Source organism: Acanthopagrus latus, chromosome 20 (genome assembly GCF_904848185.1).
Source record: "Acanthopagrus latus isolate v.2019 chromosome 20, fAcaLat1.1, whole genome shotgun sequence".
Lineage (NCBI taxonomy): Eukaryota > Metazoa > Chordata > Actinopteri > Spariformes > Sparidae > Acanthopagrus > Acanthopagrus latus.
Genome location: NC_051058.1, coordinates 11,735,192 through 11,752,369, shown reverse-complemented (window position 1 = coordinate 11,752,369; position 17,178 = coordinate 11,735,192). Strand labels below are relative to the sequence as shown.

Sequence of the window (17,178 nt, the reverse complement as noted above, 5' to 3'; positions counted from 1 at the left end):
TCAGTTTTATCAGGGGCAAAGTATCACTCTTACCACAAACATTGAGTATAGAGTACATGTAAAAAATAAATAAATAAATAAATAAAAATATTTTTTTTATTTATATTTATTATTGGACGATACAATATTTTACAAATATATACCTGTGTATTAGATTTAGCAGATGTCCCTTTGCTTTAAATCATGACTTCATATTACTATTCAAAAAATCTGAGGTGTTAATCGACCTTTTCTTAACGCCTATTTCCTTGTTGTATCCTTCTTTTTAATCGTTCGATTTACTCGTGTTGGCCTATTTTCTGATTGATTATGTAAATTGAAGAACTTGGGGAAAATGTCTTTCTTCTCTTTTACAGGTTTTACGGTACATATATCCAAGTAACGGAAGTCGCCGTGACGACTTCCTTGGCAACGAGAAGCTTGTCCTGCGGCGTATTTATGTATAGCATATTGCTAAATGCACCCATTGAAAGATGCTTCTAATTCGCTTATTTCCCTTTAAAGTTATTTTGTTTTATTAGAGGTATTGTAAAAACACAATGATGGAAATTAAGTTGTAACAAGCGACGTAGGAGAGATAATACGGGCTAAATGTCAAGTTGACATAAGCTATGTTGCTAATGCTAATCAGCTAGCCATAACGCTTCTTCGCTCTGTTGAAAGCAACATGTCTCTTTGACGAAATGAATTCCCGCCAGTGGTGTCGTGCCGTCCAGATATATCTCGTCTTGTGTGGTCGTTTGGCAAACGCAGCCACAGAGTCAGGGGTCACCTCAACCGTTAACTCTACCGGAGAGGCTGTGAGCTCACCGACCCCTGCTCCGGGGGGTACAGAGGCTGTGGACTCAGCCAGTGTTGGCCCCACTGAGGCAGCTGCCCTCAACTTCACTCAGGACTCTCCAAACACGACGCTGGCTGTGTCTGAAGCTCCCACTGTGGCCACTGAAGAGCCCCCTGCAACCACCGCGAAACCCCTGGTGACTTCAGAGGGTACCTTACATCTGTTCTTCATGTTATGATTCATTTAAACTGCCAGTCCAGCTACCTTTGTTTTCAGTCTGCAACAAGTCCTTTGTTTAAGTGTCTCAGGTGTCCTACCCATCAAATTGCCCCCCACTATTTATTCAAGCTAAACCTAATTTGAACTTTTCCTTCTGATTCATTTTTGTGAATATATGGCTGCCAAACCATTTTATCTTTTTTGGAGTCCATTGGTAATGGAAGCAACTGCACTTTGAGTTATTTTTCTATGAAATTATCTGGTGATCCTGGGGATTTTGACAGCTGCCTACAGTCATAGCTGCTGAACTTGCTGAGATTTCAGATCTCATGGGAGATGCTTTATTACAGCATGTTTAAAGTCAGACTTATACGTAAATGCATTTCAATGCATTTCAGAGATCTAAAGTAAGTTTCAGTATTGAATAAAGTGAACCAAGAATGTACGCTCAGCTCAACATGTTGACTATTTCCAGTTCTGTCTATGTTCAGTGGTCACAAACCTTTTTGAATTCCGTTTTTACAATGGTACGATAATCGCAGTCACACATTTTAAGACTTAAAATCAGTTGACTGACAATGTCTCCACTACAGCTTACATATAGTTTGTAAAAAGAGCTAGTATGTAACATTATTGCATTAAAATGTCTGAAAATGACCAGACCCGTATTGAGTCTTTTGCTGAGTTGTGTACTAAGATGATCTCACCAAAATCTCCCATAATCCCACACTGCTACATCTTTTGTTTTGGTTCAGAGTCCCCTAGTGGTCGGAATTACATACTGTGCATTTAAACCAGTGAACCTGGTAACATTCTGTAAATACACAAAACTTGGGTACTCCTGACTAACACAAGTCTTTTCTGTTGTCATCCAGGTTGTCTCTGTGATTTAACCCCTGATTTCTGCGACATTGGCTGCTGTTGTGACGCGGTTGATTGTGGTATCGCAAACTTGAGCACCGTCTTCACTGGATGTCCACAGATATCCATGTAAGTCTTCTGGACATGCCCTGGTGTTGAAGCACATTAGAGGCAGATCACTTGCCTTTAAATAAACCATTTTATTATACAGATCAGGAGTCTGCATTGAGAAATGGCTGATGTTCAGGGCCAACGTGGATTCGTCTCTCATCACTGTGACCGATTCCTTGTTTTGTGTCCGGACCGAAGGTACACAGATGCAGTGAGAATATGATAATTTAAAACACATGATATAGTTTATATTAAAATTGATTAACATTTATCACCGCCATCACCAGGCAAATTACTGCTAAAAGAGCAACATATAAGTATCTTTGACTAATGCTAACAATCAAAATTTTTAAAAAACTTCTCCCAACAGAAAAAGCCCCCCAGTCCCTACCAGCTCTCCCTCAGTATCCAGCCTTAGGGGACTCGTACCACTTCTCACCCCCAGCACCTACAAGCATTGGACACAGCAGAGGTTTCTACAGGGTAAACAATAGTATTTTTCTTTTAATTTTTTATTATTAATAAACCCTCGCGATGTAAGGGTGCTAGTGTACTGTGGGTATATTTTGTAGGTCGATGATGTCATCCAGACATACTTCTCCAGCTCGTCTGTGCGGGGCCTCCTTCGTCAACCATCTCCAGGTGCTGCTGCTGCATTCTGTGTCAATCGCAACCCTGCAAGTAAGTTCACCCCAAATGATGTTAAAGGGACAAAACACATATAATACTGTACTTAATGTTGTGCCCTGTATATTACAACCATATCATGTGCTTTAACGCTTATTTCTAAACACTTTCTGTATTTCTCTGCAGAGTTCATGAGGTCTGTGTCTTTGTCTTGTGTGCGCATGTTAACTCCTCAGTCATGCACCACAGACCCAAGTCTCAGCGCCCTCTCCTACTTCTCCGACCTGAGTCTGATCAAGGTCTGCTTGTCTGCCAGCACTGAATGCTTTTTATGTAGATAATTACTGTAAGTATCTCACAGCAGAAAGGCTAACATCAGCATGTTTTAATTACAGGTTCCAGTAGTGGAGACGGCGCTAGTGTCAGACTTTCTGGTAAGTCACCGACTGTATGTAGAGCTCAAACCCATGCGTGATAATAGCAGTAAAGCTGTCAGTTTGCACTTTGCACAAGTTGACGTGTTCACCGTGTCCTTATCCTGTGAGATGATAATAATAAACTCAACTTAGTAACAAGTAACAATTCGATTTAATTGCATTTACAGACAGTAATGAAGCTTTTGTGGCCCCTAATGGGGGTTGGGACCCTCAGGTTGGGAATCTGTGCCCTGTCCTTTGTGTACTATATGAAAATCTGTATCTGTAGAATAAAAAATAACTTTTTAGTTGTTGTTTGGCCTCATGAGTATGGAGTAACCAGACTGTAAAACCACAGTATGTGCATACAAAATAAATATTTTATACTAACAGTTAATTCCATTTAGAGCTGTTTTTGTTCTTCAAAGTAAGGAGCTTTATTCACTCGTTTCAGGTCCCAGTTACCCCGCTGTCTGAATGGCCGGAACCAAGCAAACAAAACAACTCTTGTGTCAATGTGGTGAAAAAGGTGTGTAGGAAAGCATTTGTATTTTTTTTTCCCCTCTCACATTTGTCTCATAAATCACAAATTGTCATTCTCAATTCTCCTGCAGGTGGAGTTCATCATAGGATACAACAGCAGAGGAGAGCTCATGAATGCAACGGTGAACATGGTCTTAGCTAATGTGGATCCAAGTCAGTTGCTGTTGCAGACACACTCTGTACAGTTCCAGGTAGCCTGTTGATGCCCCACATTTCACCATTAAATGAGCTACGGATTCAAACTTTGTGATTAATGCCATGTCTCTCCTCCAGCTGGTGACATCCAGTCCCTCTTCAAGGGGACCGGTTCCTTCAGTTGGACTCAGAGCTGGATCTCCAGTCATTGGTCGCTTTGCTGGAGAAGTGAAGCCTGTATCCTCACAAATAACATCATGAACTGCTCTTTATGTTTCATTCATCCCTGAACCTTAGAGCCAATTAAAGCATTACAGTTCCTTGACAGTGAGTTAGCTGAGGACAATGGGGGTGTCACCAAGTGGGGAGTGTTCCTCTGACACCAGCAGGCGAGCACCCATCCTCTTCACACACAACACCATCACTGGTTGCACATTCAGGTGAGTACACTATCTCTCTGTCTAGTTTTAACTGATGTGTCTTACATGAAGGGTAGTGGTGCAGGATTGAATTTTATTCCAATTCACTGTATTCTCTCCATGCCCTGTTTAGGTCCCCGTCTGGTGACTGCTCAGAGCTGCGATCCCAGATTTATGGGATCTTGCAGGGACTCGCTACGCCTGATGTGATTGCCATGAACTGGGGCTCCCAAACGGACTGGACGAGAGTCATCACGCAGGAGTGTCCTGTCAGCATGCAGGTGCAACTTCATCAGGAATGAAGAAAAACTGTCTTGCAGATCATTAGACTCGAATAAGAAGTCCTTTGCAGCTGTTTGGCTCTACTATCTTGGATGTAGTTGTTTAAACATATAACCTTGTGTTTCTCCTATTCACAGTCATGTATTTTGTTCCCTTTCTCAGGAAACATGTGAATCAGGCTGCATCCTCCCCAACTCGCTCTCCATCCAAATGCTGTGGGCTCGCCAGGGTCTCCTAGACCTCCCCCAGAAATACATCCTGGGGGGCAAATACCTTTTCAAGTGTAAAAAATTTAAGGTAGGCATGTATACTCTCTTCTCGTGAAGCCAGATCATACACACATGTAGGTCTCCTCTATGAAAAATGTCCAAACACTCTTTTTTTCTTTTTTTCAGTGTCCTATGACGTCCCCTATCGCTCTAACCACTGAGGTGACGTTTGCCGACATTACACTTTACCCAGAACCCCCCAGGGGCTCCCCTCAGCCTGACTGGAAGTTTGCATTTGGTTTCTTCACCAGAGGCACGGCTGAGCTGGACGGGCACTTTATTGTTAACAGCAGTGACGTTGAGAAGGTCACGTGGAGTTTAATGCTGTTCACAATAATGTTACTAACAGGATTAGAATTCTTCACCAGGTAGTCGGATTGCTACAGAGAAGCAGTTTGGGATTTTTTTAAGTTTTGAGGGTTTCTTATCTTGAGGAAAATGTTGTATATGAAACTATTTTCACTACGTGATTTTATTTTATTTTACTTTTTTACAATATAAAGAGTTATCCATTTGAACAAAACATTAATTTATTCTTTTGTGCATTTGGAGGAATAAATACATGGTTACAAGTCCTTTATGTGGCCTCCGTTCACTGAGGTAAAGACGCATTTGTCGCACACAGCTCCTCTCCTCTCTCCTCCTTTTGGTCTGATTGTTTTCGTCTCCTCTTTTGTTCCATGTGGCGTATGTAGTTGAAGAGATGGACGATTGCAGCTGGAGTGATGCCTTGCAAACGTGTAGCAGCACCCAGCTGGAGGATAAAACATGGTATTAGATGCATTTATGTGACAGCAAAAGAGTTTATTTCATTTTGCCAAGAGTTAACTGACATATCGGCTCTTCTGCAGCTAGAAAGAACAATTTTGGAAAGTAACAAATACACTGAATGTGCAGACTCACAGTGCTGGGTCGAACTCTGTCTAAAATCTCTCTGACTTCCTGAGAAAGTGACACCGGCAGAGTGAAATAGTCTATGTCCTGTGGCAGAGACATCTTCTCCTCCTTCTGGATTCTCTCAATCTCTTTCCTCCGTAGGTCACAGTGTGGCCGGTAAACAGCTGAACAGCAGGAGAAATGTTTAATTGACAGAGAACTGACTGTTGTGGCAACATTTAGAAGCAGTGCAGAGGTATATCTGAGCCAACTATTATACTTACCCTCTATCTTGAGTCTTTGTGAGAACTCCATGTAAGGTGAAAGGCACTCTGGGAAGATGGATGCCAACATTTCAAATGAGACATCTCTGTACTGCAGCATTCTCATACCACTGAAGAAAGAAGCCACAAATCAACTGTCAGGACCAAAATTGACCACAGGTTTTACTTTGACTTCGAAATCCTCATCACTCACGTCAGTATGATGTTCTTAACCTCACTGATGCAGATGTTGGGCAGCTTTTTCCTCCAGGTGGGGGTCGACAAATTGAGCGTATGAAGGGCCTCCAGTGCGTCCTGCAGACTGTCCCGCACTCTCACAGCCTCCCGGTAGCGTACAGAGGATACACATCCCACCTCCTCAAACCCTGAGGGAGAAAAAAGTTTAAGAGAAAAACTAAAAGACAGGAATAATATACAATGATCTAATAAATATAAAGACTTATTATATATGTGATGTTTATTATAATGTTTTTATTTAAATAAAACGTGAGAAAGGATTGCTCCATTGATGCAACAGTGGAATGCGTTTGGGCTTTAAGGGAAGGTCAAGGGTCCACTGGAAATAATCACCAAGCATGAACTGTATCTACCTTTCAGAGTAAGACGGAGGTCAGCGTTGTCCGGCCTTAGAGAGGTTCTGAACTCAGCCCGGCTGGTGAACATGCGGTAGGGCTCTGTGACGCCTCGACTCACCAGATCATCAATGAGAACGCCAATGTAACTCTCCGTGCGCGACAGCATCACTGCTGGCAAGGAGAGCGCCCAGCGGGCAGCGTTCACCCCCGCCCACAGGCCCTGCACAGACAAGAGGTGGTGTGTTCCTAAGTACAACACAAACTAGATCCCCAACATTTTCCATGAGGAGGAAGGATCCACCCTCCACACCTCCAACTGATACAACCAGAAACAAGTAATACCTGTTAGACAGAAAGTTCCTCAGTCTCAAACTCCTGGAAAAAAATCTAACTACATGACACACCTGACACTGAGATAACACCTGCTGTCTACAACAAGTTAATCTGTTTATATAAGTATAAAGAATGGTCTGTGCCTCCAGCTGTGTGTGCATGTCGAAGCTACCTGTGCAGCAGCCTCCTCGTACCCCGTCGTTCCGTTAATCTGACCGGCCAGAAAGAGACCCTGGGTGTTTTTCACCTGGAGGGCAGGACTCAGCTGAGTGGGACACACAAAGTCGTACTGCACACCATAGCCTGGGGGTACCCGAAACACAAGAAACGTTCAGGGAACACTCTACTGTCAAATCTGTGACTGCAGGCACTCAGACAGGACTCAGGAGGTGTACCGGGTGTGTGGATCTCCGCTCTGTGCAAGGCGGGGATTTCTCTGATGAGGCGGAGCTGCTCGTTGGGGGGCATGGTCATGGATAGACCCTGAGGGTACAAGAGGTCAGAGGTCAACCCCTCGGGCTCCAGCCACACCTGGTGCTGTCGGCCCGGAAAGCGAAGCACTCTGGACTCAATGGAGGGGCAGTACCTGTGAGAGACAACGACCAGAGTTCAGGACCCACGGTGCACAATGTTTGACATTAACATAATACGTGTTGTGTGTGTGTGTGTGTGTGTGTGTGTGTGTGTGTGTAGGAGTGTTTACCTGGGACCCTTGGTGTCTTCCTGTATGTGACAGTTGAGATGAAGACTCTCCATCACCACTCTCTCTACACCAGGCGTCGTATGGGTCAGGTGGCAGGGAAGCTGGTCTTCAGGCTTAAGAGGAGTTTAGTTTAGACAAACCAAGTAATTAATCATGAAAGAAAGAAACAAACAAACAAACAAAGGATCATTGTAAAAGAAACTCTACCTTGCAGCGCGTTTGTGTATTAAGGAAGCTGAATGGAGTCGGTCTACTGTCAGAGGGGAATAGTTCAGCCAGGGAAAGGTCAACTGAATCCTTCACAATCCTGGGAGGGGTACCGGTCCTCAGCCTGCCGATCCTCAGCCCCAGCCTCTCCCTCAACGTATGGGACAACCCAGCACTCGACGGCGCTTCTCCAATCCGGCCCCCTGGCGACGATGTCTGGCCCATGAAGAGAGAGCCAGACAGGAACGTACCGGTAGTGAGAACCACGGAGCTGGCTGAGATGGGCTGGCTTCCATTTGCTGAGAAGATGTCAACAGAAATGGATAATTATAAACGGATTACCTTACTTCTTCTAATTGCCAGCTTATATTAGAAAATGTGCTCATTTTGCAATAATATCAGACTGACTGACATTGATGTCAGATTTTAAACTCCAGATTCTCTACAAAATCTGCCGGATATTCTGAATTTAGTGAAGACACAATTTAATCTACTGACAGAAGTGACAGTTTGTCATATATACAGTTCTTGCAGGTTGGTTTCCGGCTAGACTGACTAATTAGCAAAGATAAGAATGCCATGATTCATGAGAATTTCTTGGTTGGATAGTTTAGTTTAAATCCCTAATCATAACAATGGGATAAAAAAGCTTAATATTGCCCGTACCCAAACATATCCCAGTGACTCTGTGGTGTCCCGGCTCCTCTGGGTCTGGTTCTGTCACCAGCAGCTCCTCCACTGAGCCCTCCAACACTGTCAGCCTCGGAGTGGACAGCAGCTCAGACTGAATAAGAAACAGCAGGCAGGGACATAGTTGACAACATTTTCTGAATCATGGGACATGGGAAGAGAAACATGGGAACCTTCTTTTACATCTGTGCACCTGAATGAATTCACGGTAGAGCTGGCGGTCCAGCTGGGCCCTCGGGCCCCACACGGCAGGGCCTTTTCTACGATTCAGGATGGAGAAATGGATCCCAGCCCAGTCTCCTGCTCGACCACACAGCCCATCCAGGGCATCTACCTCCTTCACCAGCTGTCCCTTCCCCACTCCTCCCAGAGAGGGGTTACAGGACAGAGCGCCTAGAAAGAAAAACAATCAATCAATCAAAATCACCAAAAACTAGCACAAAAACTCCATGGGCTGGCTGCACTCTTTTCAATGAAGCCCTTCCTCTTACCGATGGTGTGGATCTTCTGTGTGACCAGGAGCGTCTCAGCTCCCACTCTGGCTGCTGCGGCCGCCGCCTCGGTCCCTGCATGGCCCCCACCCACAACAATGACATCATACTGCTGTCGAGCAAGGTGACTGGCCCCTCTGGAAACCTGTACCAGGAAACTCCGCAGGGGGGGAAGCTTGTTTGAAAGCATGTGAGACGCACACCTGGAGAGGGAAGGATGCAAAGTAGAATGGCTTTAAAATTTACTTAAATAGAAATGTCCTGATAGTATGGTGGGATATGACTCCATATCTTAACATTTGTGCTGCTCTCATTACTTAACAAACTGCGGCCCAAGTGCAAAATGATGAAAAGGAAAACAACAATCACAACATGTGAAGGACAGATTAAGATATAAAGGGGCACTGTGCGGATTTTAGTGCAGTTTGCTCATCACAAGTACTGCTGTGAAAACTGCTGTCATATTTTTGTCCAACTTTCCAAATTTCGAATGAAATTGAACTAAAAATGATCCTGGTGATACATCTGTATGAATTATGGGAGATGTAGGCTTATGCATTACTGAAGCTTGATCCAGTACGGACTTCAACTGATGATATCTTTCTTTGCCCCTGCTTTCCAAAATCAAAGTTCAATCGTTAAAAATCCCAATAGATTTTATATGAACTCAAGTCACTGCTATCACTGTTGATGAGGACATGTCGTTTAGGTCTTCAGCATTTGTTTATTTGATCCATGAAACAGACTTTAGATTAAGCAGCAGTGTCACACAAGGATCAATCATTTCTGTCTATGCTTTGTTTCTGTGTAACACAACTTAGAAAACCACCACAGCATTAATGAGCTAATTCTTTCTTTACATTACATCGGACAGAAGGAATCTCATTTCACAAGAACATCTAACTTGCATGCATTTAAACGCATGTGTATGTGTACGGCGCAAGTAACGCATTACTTAAGAGTATTTATAAAAGGTAACGTTACTTACGATTCCAGCAGCTGACGGAGGAGGTCTCGTGTTTGAATTAGAGCGAGATTTATATAAACGTCTTCGGCAAAATTACAAAACTGATCCTATGTGACACAGACGCTCTATGTGGAGGCCGCCATGCTGTGTGTGGCCTACAGTCGTAATGACGGGTGTATAGACGCACTGACAAAGTTGTCAAAGTTAGGTCAAGCCGGTTTGCCTTGGCAGTACCTGTCCTTATAAAGCGTAAATAGATTAATGAACAAATGACTGAATGAAGCGAGGGAGAGCGACATAGACATTTGAAAAGGTGACGGGTGAAGGTTGAATGAATATCGAGGTGATACAAAATAAACAAAAACAACACTGATGTTTGTGCGTGCTGTCTGCCACGTGTACAGTGGATAACCATTCGTTCTTGTTTATATCGAAGATAAACTGTGGCTCCATCAGCCTGATATCGATTCAAAACACACGCCAGTCCACGTACGCGCGCTCACTAGTAGGTCAAAGGCGCACGCGCACGTCAACGCCCCCTCCCCCTTCCAGCCGGTTTCCAGTCAGCCGCGCGCGGATTGAGTCAAGTGAACCTACCGAGAGGTGGTGTTGACCGACCGCAGCAGGTTTTCAGCAAGAAACCTGAAAAATCAAACTTCCTAAGGCAACTGACAGTAACGCTAAGACCTTGATTTTTAACGGAAGGGTCAGCGGTGCCGGGATTAAGGGCGACGCGACAGAGAGAAGAAAGTAAATCCAGGAGGGAAAGCGCCCGAAGTGAGCTTGAGGATCAAAGCTAATGCTAACTCAGCTAGCATTGCTAAATAATCATACGGAAACTCGTGTCATTTTATTAGCCGCTTGCTTTGACATAACCACTGTGGTTACAAAGTAGATAGCTGGGGGGAATCTGTTAAGTTATATGTTACAATTTATTAAAACAGTGAGGTGTTTTGGCTTTACATTTTAGGCCACAGGCGAGTGGTATTCACTTAGCAAGATTAGCTACAATAGCCGGTCTTATTGAGGTAACACCGGCTCTGCAATCCTCAGGACAGGTGATATTGCTAAAGATAGTTCGCTTTGAAAGCAACTTCACATCGAGAGGTATCAGTGTTTATAAGTTAGCATACACTTGGTACTGTCTTAGCGTTGTGCTTCGCAATGCTGAAACAACAGCAGCAAGCCGGCTCAGGCGGGAGAAAGGCGTCTAACGGAACCTCGGGCCCCGGTGGTATGTCTTCCCCAGTCAGCGGCATCAACAGCGGCAACAGGACAACGGCCGGGAGGTAAGCGAGTGGCGGGGTTCCAGTCAGGACAGTCCGGGGATTGTCCTGTGACTCAGAGGCCTACCGGTTAAAGCGCTGTGTTCTCAGTGGGTGTGTCTCGGTCGTAGAGCCTCTCTCCAGACCAATGAGATTAGTGTCTGTTGGATTGACAGTGCATGTGAGCCAATCAGAATCCCCAAAATGAACCAAAGCCAACTAAGTGAGGTGGGTTCAAGTTTGGTTTAAGCGATGAGTAGCAAATCAGCATACAAGCGATGCAAAGTTTATCTGGCCTGTCAGTGCCAGAGAAGGGACGGTGATGGTTGAAAAATGTTACATTTACAACAGTACGTCTTTGTAGCTTAGAAAAACCTGATGTAGGAAAGTTATGATTAGCAAAGAATTCATTTTGTGGTCAGCACAAGGTCATAAGTGGTCTAAATCATTGACATTAGTGTGTGTTTACTGAACTGTTGCCTCAGTTTTTGTTTTGTAACCGTGAATGTGACCAGCAGTGACATCAACCACTGTGCGCGTTCTTTATGGTGGTGCGTTTAGGGACCAGATTGATATCAGTACCTTGATTGGATGTATGTAGATGAAAGTATTGCTCTGACTCGTATGTTTTGTGATTTGAGCGATTTACATGATGTAACTGTTCGTTTTTCTTTGTGTGATCCATTTTAAAATGTTTTTTTTTCTTTTACATGTTCATCAATAATGATTCCTTTAAGATTAAATACGATAATTCTCATTAACTCCCTGAAAAACAATTTAAGATATTTGTGTTTAGCCCCATACCACAAAGTTGGAAAGTGAAAGCCTAGCAACTAACACAAGAAAAGTTGACAGTAAAGTCTGTACCATATAGATTAATTCAAGTGATTCAAGAGCCAAAGTATACACTATAGATAGACATGTTAAGTGCTGTGCAATGGTTGAGATCTTGTCAGGGCTCTAAGGTTTGTCAACTTCTCCTCTACTAGCCATATGCAAGACATGTGAAAAATATAATGTGGCACTGCTGTGACAGGCTTGAAAACAAGTTATACTCCTTCAACTTTCTCACAGACAAACACATTGTAACTGTGTTGTTTTCCCCAGAAACCGAACTTCTGCAAAGCCATCATTCCAGTCCTCTCCTGTGAGTATCCTGATCCAGAACAGCTGGGCAGCAGACAAACACACAATATGTTGTGCACATTTTTAAAACTTAAGAGGCAATACTGAAGAAATGTCTTTAAGTCATAGTCCATCACTTTTAGACTATATATTTTAGGTGCAATCATGCACATAGTTTTGAAATAGATTTTAAATAGATGGGAAATCATTTTGTGTTTTTCAAATTATCAAGTGAAATGCATCACTTGTGTGTTAATAAACATCTTTCATATGAAACACATTTATAGAAATAGAACGTAACGTGTGATGTGAATTAAACTTCTTTTAAAGAGAGGGCATCATAAGTGGATCTTCTGTGCAAGGGTCCCCTTTTGTTTTTAAATATAACACTATGATTATTTATGTGGTCATGTCTTGGTGAATCTTTGCTTGATGGACCCTTGTCCCATCTACAGGTGTTCGAGGGTGTGTACAACAATGCCAGAATGCTTCATTTCCTCACAGCTGTTGTGGTAAGTCGTTTGTCTTGTTTTCAGTGGTCACTTTTTCAGACTGGGATGATTATTCATGAGAAGAAAATGGCTGTCATCACCCCCTGCGACCTGCAGATAGGTTAGATAGTAATAGTTAGAGATATCATTTACCTCACCAAATGTAAAGCAACCTTTTCTTTCACGATCAGCTGTGTCTGTTGCATGTAGTAAAGGATTACAGCAGTTAGCTACAGCAGAATTTTTTTTTTTTTTACAGTTGTTGGTGAAGGGGTGATTGTAAATCAAATGGCTACCTTTTTGCACAGTGCACAGTAGTGTGTGTGGAATGTGCAAAATATATATAATTAATCCACAAATGCTGTTCCAGATTTGGATGTTTTGCCGGATCTAAGTTAAGGTTAAATAAGGTTCTTAACGAATCCTTATCTCTCTCTCAGGGTTCCACCTGTGACATAAGAGTGAAGAATGGCAGTGTATTTGAAGGCATATTCAAGACTCTAAGCTCTCGGGTAAGAAGCTCACGTTGAGCACTTTTCTCTGACATTTTAATGAAGCACTGCAAGCAATCCTGTGCCTATAATGATACACTTGTGTTGAGGAAAAAATATAGCCTTTTCTGTCGTTTTAACTTACACAGTCCTCAGATTTCTGCTGTCTTCCTAATGTTTGTCCCTTAGTGTGAGTTGGCTGTGGACGCTGTACACAAACGTAGCGAGGAAGAGGGCTCAACGTCAGCTCCACCACGGAGAGAGGAGATCACTGACACGATGATCTTCAGCCCATCAGACCTGGTGACTATGATCTGCAGAGATGTCGACCTCAACTACGCCACCAGAGGTATGAACATGCGCACATATACTTTTGGCGTATGTAGCAGGAAGGAAGTAAAACAATAAGTGCATAGAAAGACATAGTTCTTCCTAATGAGAAGGCTTTGTGTGCTGTAAGCATAGGTTTGTGTCCATGTTAAGAGCATCCTTGGTTTATAGTTAATGGCTTTTCAAGTGCCGTGAATGAGCGTCTGTCAACTGTTTTGAATTGCCTCTTGATTTTAGACAAGAGAAGAAAAAGATAATTGATTTGAAGTTACGTAATTCAATACTTTGAATCAGAGCCATATTTAGGCCGTGGATAAATGTTGCCAAAGGAAACCAAAGGATGTTTCATCTATTTTTTGTCGTTTCTTTCAGACACCTTCACAGACACAGCCATCAGCTCCACCCGTGTCAATGGAGAACACAAGGAGAAGGTTTTGCAGAGATGGGAGGGAGGAGACAGCAACGGAGAGAGTTACGATCTGGAAAATGATGCAGTGAGTTGCCCTTTCTCTTTAACACACAGAAACACAAACTAACTAATGATATAAATGTGCTCTTACTTTGTAATCGGTATAATGATATGCACGCCCTGTTTTAAATACCTTTCTCTTTTAGTTGACTATTTACACGGTAAACAAGTTGTTTACTGATGATATGCCAAAATAAATCAATAATTTTGAAGATGCAGTACTGAGTATTTTTTGTTTGTTTTTCTCTAGTCCAATGGCTGGGATGCCAACGAGATGTTCCGTTACAATGAAGTGAAATATGGAATCACATCAACATACGATGCCAGCCTTTCCATGTATACGTAAGTTTACATATGGTTTCATTGCCTTCGGGAATAATTGATGGATTATTATTGATAACTACCGCTAATAAACTGATATCTGTAGTAAGTCTTAACACCACTGTCACACCTCTCACCTGCTGTCCAGTGTGCCACTGGAGAAGGGCAACTCAGAGGTCTTCCGGCAGAGGGAGGCACGCGCTGCCCGCCTGGCCAGCGAGATCGAGTCAAGCCCCCAGTATCGACACCGGGTCAACCTGGAAAATGATGAGGGCAAAAGTGAGGAGGACAAGTTCAGCGCTGTGGTGCGGGACGCCGGTGATCGTGAGAGGGGCCGTGAGAGCCCCCGTGACAGGGAGCGTGAGAGGGGCCGAGACAGTCCTGGAGCCGGCAACAGGTGAGGGGGGCTGCTCGTCAGTGAAGTTTTTGTCTGACTATAGAGTTTATGCATCATTTGCTGAGGATCAGAAGCTCCAGAACTGCTACTTAATGGACTCTGATGTGACATTGTTTTGTCAGCCGCTGTTCCCAATGTCAAAAATAAACTCAATAGTTTTCATTATGTTAGTATGCACCGTCAGTTTAGAGCGTGTAATATAATTTTATCATCTGACCGTTGTATTTGTGTGATGATGCTTGTGATGATGATGATGATGTATCCTCTTTCTCTCTCAGGGAGGGCAAGTACATTCCATTACCTCAGCGCCAGAGAGAGATGAACCGGGAGAGAGAGCGTGCTGAGAGAGGTCCCGGAGGGCCTCCACCCCACAACCGACTCAGTGGAGGTTATCGCTCCAACCCCCCATCCTCTTCATCCCCCAGACCCCCACTGCCCTCTGCTGCCGGGCCACAGTCCGGCACCTCCTCCTCAGAGAGGAACAGCCCTCTGTCAGGCCGAGGTGGGGCCTACGTTCCCCACCACCCCCAGGGAAGTCCAAGCCCTGGCCCGGGCTCTGGCCCCGCCAGCCCATACACATCCGCCTCTGCAGGAGGACCAGCACAGACATCAGCCTCCGCTTCCGCTGCTCCATCCCCAGCCAGCCCCCCTGCCTCACACGGACACACAGTCCCTCATTCCCACTCACTCCCACACTCACTGTCTGAAGCTGGCAGGCCTGTGAATGGAGGTGAGTGTATGAACTTATGTCAGTAAGTGTTTAAACCGCATAATTGAATGAGATTTTGATGGATGAGATTTTTTTTTGTGCCTTCCAGTCTCTGCAAGAACATCTCCTAAAGCCCAAAGACCTCCACAGTCGAGTAGAACAGTCCGAGCTGCCAACTCACACGCTCAGTCCACAGGTACATTCGGTCAGCTATAGAATCCTTTCTTGTATTATTGATGGATTTTGCCTGAAACTTAATTTGTCCTGTCTCGTCCTTGCAGCTACCCGCTCTCCTAAATCCGGCTCTTCCCAGGACCCGCCTTATTTGGACACATCGTCTGTCTCCCTGCCTGCCCAGAAGACGTCTGGCCCCGCCCCTCTCTTCCCTGTCGATGGTACTGTCTCGCCCCCCATTTTTGCTTTATCATTTGTTTTAAACTCAAAGTCAAAAACATTTTCTTGCTGGAACGATGTGAGCTTCATCTGCCTTAATGAGATGGTCTCCTGAAATTAATTGAATTGCCATTTGTCTCGTCTTCACAGTGAACGAGATCCTTGGCGCTGCAGCAAAAGAACGCTCGGCCGAGAGCCCCAGCAGCACAGAGGACAGCAAGAGTAGTAAAGGTTTGTGTACAAGACTAGACATAAGTTTTCATTTGGACACCTTCATCAGAGGACATACAATCCACTTGTGCCTAGCCTTATGCCTTGGGTTTATTTTCGACAGCAGTTTGCACTTTTCAAATTTTAACATTTCCATTAACCTTTTGTTTCCTCTCTCCTCAACCAGCTCCCTCGGTCCAGCAAAGGTCGCAGATTGAGGAGCTGCGGAAATTTGGCAAGGAGTTCAGGGTAAGGGTTCAGTCAGCTTTCCATGAAGCGTGAAATGAGAAAATCTGTGACCAATCAAGAGGGGTTTGACCTGAGACATCACTGATGTTCGTGGACTTCACCAAAACATCACTTGGTTGTGACCACTGACTTGTTTCAAATGACATTAAATGCTAGTTTACTACTGTGAAGATCTTTCAGGCCAGTTTGCTACTGAAGGTATATCTTCTTTTGTCACTGTAAAATTAGCTTTATATTTGGGATTCAAGTTGCTATAATGCAGTTATTTAATTCCAGTGTTTGGCTATTTATTGTAGTTCCAATGAATTTTTTCTTTCACCGTGGTGGAAGTTCAAACACGTCTCTTATGTCTTGACATTTTGACTCATGAAAAGCTTCCATAAGTGTGACATATTTACTGAAACTTGTTTTGAGGAAGGCTTTGGCTTTATTTAAAGTTTTTACTTGATACATGCATCTCTCCTGTTGACTTAATCCTCATCCTCCTCTCTTTTTTAAGCTCCAGGCAAGTGGAGGCAACTCAAGCTCTCCCAGCTCCCCGGCAGCCGCCACCCCTCCTGCCATCAGTGAGGGCACACCACCCAGCGCAGCCAAACCCTCGCCATCAGACGCTCACCCTGCTTCAGAGGCCAAACCTCAGCCTCTAGCTCCAAGTCCCTCCCAGCCCCAACCTCAGCCCTCACCTGCCCCTGCTGAGGACCCCTCCAAGGACTCCGCAGCCACACCTGGTGCAACAACAGCAGGCCCCCCAGCAACCGTTTCAGACAGGCATTCACCAGCTGCTCCGCAGCCCGCCAGGACCCCTGGAAGCGAGGACATCAGGTCTGAGACGTCGGAGCGGACAGAGGGCATGCCAGAGTGAGCTTCAAAAAGAATGACAGATTTCTCGTGATGATATTCCTTTTATTTTGCCATTTGTAACACGTTTGTTTTTATTGC

The 17,178-nt window shown here is 44.2% G+C and overlaps 3 protein-coding genes across 6 annotated transcripts in view; 2 read left to right on the top strand and 1 right to left on the bottom strand.

Moving 5' to 3' along the window:
• Positions 1-393: 393 nt before the first annotated feature.
• LOC119009491 (tectonic-3-like) lies at positions 394-5,243 on the top strand. Its single transcript, XM_037080812.1, has 14 exons — positions 394-990; positions 1,876-1,990; positions 2,073-2,170; positions 2,343-2,455; positions 2,545-2,653; positions 2,786-2,898; positions 2,995-3,033; positions 3,470-3,544; positions 3,630-3,749; positions 3,832-3,930; positions 4,030-4,133; positions 4,246-4,393; positions 4,557-4,691; positions 4,790-5,243. Exons 1-14 carry the CDS (start codon positions 684-686, stop codon positions 5,033-5,035), a joined length of 1,821 nt encoding a protein of 606 aa, XP_036936707.1. The 5' UTR covers positions 394-683; the 3' UTR covers positions 5,036-5,243.
• On the bottom strand, positions 5,118-11,049 carry mto1 (mitochondrial tRNA translation optimization 1). 2 transcript variants are annotated; one of them, XM_037080811.1, is made up of 13 exons: positions 10,923-11,049; positions 8,823-9,025; positions 8,525-8,724; positions 8,308-8,425; positions 7,642-7,940; positions 7,435-7,547; positions 7,127-7,317; positions 6,904-7,034; positions 6,414-6,618; positions 6,017-6,188; positions 5,824-5,933; positions 5,567-5,724; positions 5,118-5,417 (listed from the first exon to the last, which is right to left on the bottom strand). In XM_037080811.1, the coding sequence occupies exons 2-13, from the start codon at positions 9,010-9,012 to the stop codon at positions 5,256-5,258; spliced, it is 2,049 nt and encodes a 682-aa protein (XP_036936706.1). In that variant the 5' UTR covers positions 9,013-9,025; positions 10,923-11,049; the 3' UTR covers positions 5,118-5,255. The 2 variants fall into 2 exon arrangements, with proteins under 2 accessions (XP_036936706.1, XP_036936705.1); XM_037080810.1 differs by lacking the exon at positions 10,923-11,049 and adding an exon at positions 9,811-10,187.
• LOC119009489 (ataxin-2-like protein) overlaps positions 10,351-17,178 on the top strand; it is an 11,325-nt gene continuing 4,497 nt past the window's right edge. The window contains exons 1-15 of one of the 3 annotated variants that reach the window (XM_037080808.1): positions 10,351-10,566; positions 10,969-11,078; positions 12,162-12,201; positions 12,635-12,691; positions 13,111-13,182; positions 13,351-13,510; positions 13,864-13,985; positions 14,211-14,302; positions 14,430-14,678; positions 14,957-15,408; positions 15,497-15,583; positions 15,669-15,782; positions 15,931-16,011; positions 16,178-16,239; positions 16,739-17,097. In XM_037080808.1, the coding sequence (XP_036936703.1) occupies positions 11,026-11,078; positions 12,162-12,201; positions 12,635-12,691; positions 13,111-13,182; positions 13,351-13,510; positions 13,864-13,985; positions 14,211-14,302; positions 14,430-14,678; positions 14,957-15,408; positions 15,497-15,583; positions 15,669-15,782; positions 15,931-16,011; positions 16,178-16,239; positions 16,739-17,097 (2,000 nt within the window). In that variant the 5' untranslated portion in view covers positions 10,351-10,566; positions 10,969-11,025. Of the gene's footprint in view, positions 11,079-12,161; positions 12,202-12,634; positions 12,692-13,110; positions 13,183-13,350; positions 13,511-13,863; positions 13,986-14,210; positions 14,303-14,429; positions 14,679-14,956; positions 15,409-15,496; positions 15,584-15,668; positions 15,783-15,930; positions 16,012-16,177; positions 16,240-16,738; positions 17,098-17,178 lie in introns of all 3 variants that reach the window. The other 2 variants (XM_037080807.1, XM_037080806.1) reach the window with 2 other exon arrangements.

Coding starts and splice junctions, on each gene's coding strand:
- LOC119009491 (XM_037080812.1), top strand. CDS start 684: ATGAATTCCCGCCAGTGGTGTCGTGCCGTCCAGATATATCTCGTCTTG. Junction 2,899..2,994: donor CCGACCTGAGTCTGATCAAG/GTCTGCTTGTCT, acceptor TTTTAATTACAG/GTTCCAGTAGTGGAGACGGC. Junction 3,034..3,469: donor CGCTAGTGTCAGACTTTCTG/GTAAGTCACCGA, acceptor CACTCGTTTCAG/GTCCCAGTTACCCCGCTGTC.
- mto1 (XM_037080811.1), bottom strand. CDS start 9,012: ATGCTTTCAAACAAGCTTCCCCCCCTGCGGAGTTTCCTGGTACAGGTT. Junction 7,318..7,434: donor GAAGACACCAAGGGTCCCAG/GTAAACACTCCT, acceptor TGTCTCTCACAG/GTACTGCCCCTCCATTGAGT. Junction 6,619..6,903: donor ACGAGGAGGCTGCTGCACAG/GTAGCTTCGACA, acceptor TTGTCTGTGCAG/GGCCTGTGGGCGGGGGTGAA.